The sequence below is a fragment of the Glycine max genome, chromosome 7, assembly GCF_000004515.6.
Source record: "Glycine max cultivar Williams 82 chromosome 7, Glycine_max_v4.0, whole genome shotgun sequence".
Lineage (NCBI taxonomy): Eukaryota > Viridiplantae > Streptophyta > Magnoliopsida > Fabales > Fabaceae > Glycine > Glycine max.
In genome coordinates, this window is record NC_038243.2 from 33,260,212 (window position 1) to 33,266,105 (window position 5,894).

Genomic DNA, 5,894 nt, shown 5'->3' on the forward strand with positions numbered 1-5,894 from the left:
GAAGGAACCAGTTCCGCTCCCGAATATGATAGTCATCATTTTAGGAGCGCTGAGCACCAACAGCGCTTCAAGGCCACCAAGGGATGGTCATTTCTCTGGGAGCGACGCGTCCAGCTCAGGGATGACGAGTATACCGACTTCCAGGAGGAGATAGTTCGCCGGCGGTGGGCATCGCTGGTTACCCCCATAGCCAAGTTCGACCCAGACATAGTCCTCAAGTTTTATGCCAATGCTTGGCCTACAGAGGAGGGTGTACGAGATATGCGATCCTGGGTGAGGGGTCAGTGGATCCCATTCGATGCGGATGCTCTCAGCCAGTTCCTGGGATATCCTTTAGTGCTGGAGGAGGGCCAGGAGTGCTAGTATGGCCAGAGGAGGAACCGGGCCAATGGGTTTGATGAGGAGGCCATCGCCCAATTGTTGTGTATACCGGGGCAGGATTTTGCCCGGACTGTTGCTGGAAGACGGGTGCGGATCATGCGCACCAACATGACCACCCTGACCCAGATCTGAATGACTTTGCTGCTCAGCAACATCCAGCCCAGCGATCATAATTCTAACCTCCCCCTGCCGTAGTGTCAGCTGGTGTACGCCATCCTGACACGGATGAGCATTCACGTGGCTCAGTTAATCGCTGATGCCATCTATCTATTTGCAGGTATGGCGCCTACCAGGCACCCTTTGGACCCGGATAAGTCCAACAAGGCCTTGGGATTTCCCGCTTTGATCACAGGACTCTGCCAGTCGTTCGGAGTCCCCGTCGCACCTAGCAAGGTGATTCGGCCGCCCATCACCCGAGCTTTTGTTGAGAAGTATTGCACGCAGAGACAGGCCCAGGGGGATGCTCCGCAGGCCGCAGACACGCCGCCACCTCATCAGGCTGGCCCAGCTGGATCATTTGATACGGAGCAGTATTTATGGCATTTGGTTCGCCAACAGGCGGCCAACCATCGGGCGCATGTACAGACCCATGATTGTCTTTACCAGTTGAGCCTCAGCCTGCAGAGCCAGGGTTTTACTTCTTTTCCATGCCCTACTCTGGATCAGTTTAGGGCAGAGGTCGCATGGCCCAGAGATTAGCCTGAGGCCCGAGCAGCAGAGGCACCAGCAGAGGCTCCCGACGAGGCAGATGAGGCCTGCGAGGACGAGGAGATGACCGATTTGCTTGATTTCTTGGGAGGGAGCAGAGCCACATGATTGGGAGATCCCTAGATCCGTATTTCTTTTTATGTTATGTTTTTGTTTCCATTTTTTCCTGTTACATATCATTTTATTTTTTTAACTAAGGGACTAACGTTTGTTTCGTGTTGGTTGACTTTTGTTTTGTACATACATATCGTTTGAGTCGTTACATTAGTACTTGTTTCGTTGTTGTCAATAGTGTTTGTAGAAATTCCGGAATCGCGTAGAATGTTTCTTTTCATTTAGGAACGTCGTCCTAAAAATAAAATGAACCAAAATCATGATAAAAAAGAAAGAAGTGTTGTGAATAAAATGTCTGCGTATATAAAGAAAAAGGAAAATGTGCATAGAAGGGTTTTTATAAAAAATACGTGTAGAGAAATTCTTGTGTGTGTGAACAACGAGTGTATATAAAGAAACTTTTGTATGAACCATAGGTGTGCGTTGGAGAAAAATGAAAAAGATCTTTGAATGTAAATAGGGTTTGACCGTGTGACGTAAAGAGAGAGAGTTCCAATGCGTATACAGAAAAAGTTTGTCATGTATAAGAGTGTAGATATACAAAGAAAAATTTCTTCATAGAGGACCATATGTGTATAATTTTGTGAATATATAAAAATAAAACAAAAAAGGAAAAAGAAAGAAAGAACGAGAAGGTCGACATGTTATAGTTAAGAAGTATAAATCATTCGTAAAGAGCAAACATATCTTCTGGAAACAAGGGACTGACGCTAAGAGTTTATTTTTCGAAATAACTGAGATAAGAATGGATGAATTCATTGAACTGATGAAGGAACATAACTTGGAAACGTTGGGTCTGTTTGTGTAAATTCCCAACCGTAGTATCACAATTCCATAAACGGGATGCTTGAGTGCCCACCTGGCTGTAGCCATGACTAATTTTGCACGTTGTTTTCAAATCATCATTGTCACGCGTGCCTTGTGGAGTAATATGGGAGTTCGGCCCGAGACTGACGTCTTGACACCCAAACTTGTTTTGCCCCAGATATCAAGATTGGGTTCCTACGATAAAAGACCCTATTGACACAACCTTAGACTATTTTGGACCTTGGCCTATCAAAAGAATCCTCATCCTTTCCCCCGAAGCAAAGGACAGCGGAATCTCCTTGAGGGAGAGCAAATAGAATGCTAAAACCCGATTTCCCAAAGAAAGGAAAGGAGGAAGTGAAAAGAAAAGGAAGAAATGAAAAGAAAAGAAAGAAAAAGAACAATAAAAAAGAAAGAAAAAGAAGGATTCCCGATCGAAGATCGAAAGGAAGTGAAAATGGAAAAGATCGGAGGAAAACAGAGTAATTCTTGATCAATGAAAGAAAGGGAATGGAAAATCTTCAGACCAGATAAATTTTCGGCAAGATAAGTGATTGTCGGCAAAGGAAAACCCATTTTTGGTGTCTCTTCCTTTTGAATTACCATTCAAAGTCATTCTCGACTGGGGATATCCCACCCCACATGAACAAAGAGGAAAAGACCGAAACACCCAGCTTCCTCTCCAAAAAACACAACCCTCGAGAAAATCCTATTGGTCCGTGATCGTACGTTTGATCTTTGATTTGATAGGAAATCGTGTGCAAAATAAAGTCATGGTGCATTTATGGTTTGGGAATAGGGTGAAATACTTGCCTGTGTGAGTTTTATACACTATGAGTGATTTATTTTCAGCTTAGCCCGATGTTTCCCATGAATGTTCATTTAAAAGCTAAATGTTGACATCCTGCCCTTCATTTTCGGTTACAACTCCCGAACTTAGAATTTTCATTTTGACCGGTTTCCTTCGGTTTTTCTTATGTTTTCCACAAATAAACGTTGGTGGCGACTCCACGCATCTTTCCTCCTTTGGAAAGCGCACCTGTGAGCCTCGCCTCGCTCGCTCGCAAAAGGGCACGTTGCGACAAAAGGTAATAGTCTCAAGACTTCGGATGAAGTAGTTGAGAAATTCTTAAAGAAGTATTTCCCAGAGTCTAAGACAGCTGAAGGGAAAGCTGCCATTTCATCCTTCCATCAATTTCTAGATGAATCTTTGAGTGAGGCATTGGAAAGATTTAGAGGCTTACTGAGAAAGACATCCACTCATGGATTTTCAGAACCGATACAACTCAACATTTTTATTGATGAGTTGAGACCACAGTCCAAGCAACTTCTTGATGCTTCTGCAGGGGGAAAGATCAAATTGAAGACTCCGGATGAAGCTATGGAATTAATAGAGAACATGGCTGCTAGTGACCATGCAATTCTGCGTGGTAGAGCTCACATTCCTACCAAGAGAAGCCTGCTAGAGCTTTCATCACAAGATGCATTATTGGAACAAAACAAGCTGCTATCCAAGCAATTGGAAGCATTGACAGAAACACTAAGTAAGTTGCCAACTCAATCAAATTCTATACAACCTTCACCCTTTGTTGTTTTGCAGGTTGTGTCATATGTGGTGGAGCACATGAATCCGGCTACTGTATTCCCCAAGAAGAAACACCTCATTAAGTCAACTACATGGGGAACCAGCCAAGACAAAATTTCAATGCAGGTGGATATTCCAGATTTTAGCATGGCCAGCCATATAATTCACAGCAGAGATAGTGGAGGAATCACCCTAGAAACCAGCTCAACAAGGACCAGGGTGGTCCATCTAATAGACCACAACAACAAGGGCCTAGTCTCTATGTTCGAACAACAAAGCTGGAAGAGACTCTTGCTCAGTTCATGCAAGTATCTATGTCAAACCAAAAGAGCACAAAGTCTGCCATCAAAAATCTGGAAGTCCAAGTGGGACAGCTAGCTAAGCAATTGGCAGATCGACCGTCAAGCAGCTTTGGAGCTAACACTGAGAAGAATCCGAAAGAGGAGTGCAAGGCTGTTATGACTAGGAGCATATTGGCAAACAATGTGGATGAGAAAAAAAACTGAGAATGGAATAGGTGCCGAGAAACAACAGTTGGTGTCTGACCTAGCACTTGACCCTGTAGTAGAGTCTTTGAGTGAATTTGAAGAAGAGTTAGAGGTAAAAGATGAGAAGAAGAAGGAGACAACAATAAAAGTGAGTGAACAAGAAATAAATGAGGAGAAAAATAAAGAAAAAGAAAAAGAAAATGAGAAAAAAAATGAGAAAATAGAAAAAGAAAAAGAGAAGGTAGAAGAGAGAAAGAAAATCAAGAGTGAGATTTCAAGGGAGAAGAAGAGAGAAACCACTCCAGCTGAAGGCAAGGAAGTACCATATCCTTTGGTACCTTCTAGGAAGGATAAGGAGAGACATCTAGCCAGATTTCTTGACATCTTCAAGAAGCTAGAGATCACAATGCCTTTTGGAGAGGCTCTCCAACAAATGCCACTCTATGCTAAGTTTCTGAAAGACATGCTAACTAGGAAGAATAGGTATATCCACAGTGACACTATAGTTGTGGAAGGAAATTGCAGCGCTGTTATTCAACATATCCTACCACGGAAGCATTCAGATCTAGGAAGTGTCACAATACCATGTTCTATTGGTGAGGTTGTAGTAGGCAAGGCTCTTATTGATTTAGGAGCCAATATTAATCTGATGCCGCTCTCCATGTGCCGGAGACTTGGAGAGCCGGAGATAATGCCTACTCGGATGACCTTACAGTTGGCTGATCGCGCCGTCACCAGACCCTATGGAGTGATCGAAGACGTGCTGGTCCGGGTCAAGCATTTCATCTTTCCTACTGATTTTGTTGTAATGGACATTGAGGAATATGTGGATATTCCTGTCATTTTGGGACGTCCATTTATGTCCATTGCAAGCTGTGTGGTGGACATGGGGAAGAAAAAGTTGGAAATGAGTCTTGAAAATCAACAAATCAGCTTTGATATGTTTAATGAAGGAAGAGAATTGATGGACCAGGATGTGTGCTTACAGGTGAAGGAGTTGGATGAGAAGGTTCTAAAGGAGAGAACCAAGATTGATCCAGGATAACAGAATGATGCGTCAAGCTAATGACGTTAAACGAGCGCTTACTGGGAGGCAACCCAGCTCTTTTTAATTTCCTTTTCCTGCATTTAGTGTAGATAATTTCTTGTGATTGTGTGTGATTATTAAGCTTGGTTAGTATGGAAGACAGGGGTTAAGTCTTTGGTGAAGAGGTGAACAGAAAAGAACTCAGAAAATTTTTCAGTTGTTCACTCGCTAAGCGCACCTCTCATGCTAAGCACCAAGTCTTCATGCGCTAAGCGGGCCCTTGCTCGCACTAAGCGCTTAGACCCCTGACTAGTGGTTGGATGGTAGTGCTAAGCGCGCTTCACTGCGCTAAGCCCAATTACCTCTCTGGAATCTTAATTTCTCGCATTGGGCTTAGTGAGGTGATGCACTAAGCGCAATTCCCTCTCTGTTTTGAAATTCTTTGGAATAACGCAAAGTGCCAGCAACGTGCTAAGCGCAAGCCATCATTGCATTGAGGAGCATGTTTATGCACTAAGCCCCACCTTTGCGGCTAAGCACAAATTGCAGGACCAATCAGAGTTGCAGACAGCGCTAAGCGCGTGTCTTTGCACTGAGCCTAAATATCTCTCTGGAATTTGAAAATTTTGGAATTAGGCTTAGCAGGAAGATGGGCTAAGCGCAGGGCTGTTTGAAACCCAAACGTCATGTTGTCACACTAAGCGCGCAACATGAAACTGCTAAAATGAAATAGAACTGCCATAGGCAATCACCATTTACACTAAAGAGCATTTCCTCCCCACAC

General features: G+C 43.7%; 1 protein-coding gene across 1 annotated transcript; it reads left to right on the forward strand.

Moving 5' to 3' along the window:
• The first annotated feature begins 4,078 nt into the window (after window positions 1-4,078).
• Window positions 4,079-5,128, forward strand: LOC102670347 (uncharacterized). The gene is made up of 2 exons (XM_006584313.1): window positions 4,079-4,231; window positions 4,325-5,128. Exons 1-2 carry the CDS (start codon window positions 4,079-4,081, stop codon window positions 5,126-5,128), a joined length of 957 nt encoding a protein of 318 aa, XP_006584376.1.
• The last annotated feature ends 766 nt before the right edge of the window (window positions 5,129-5,894 follow it).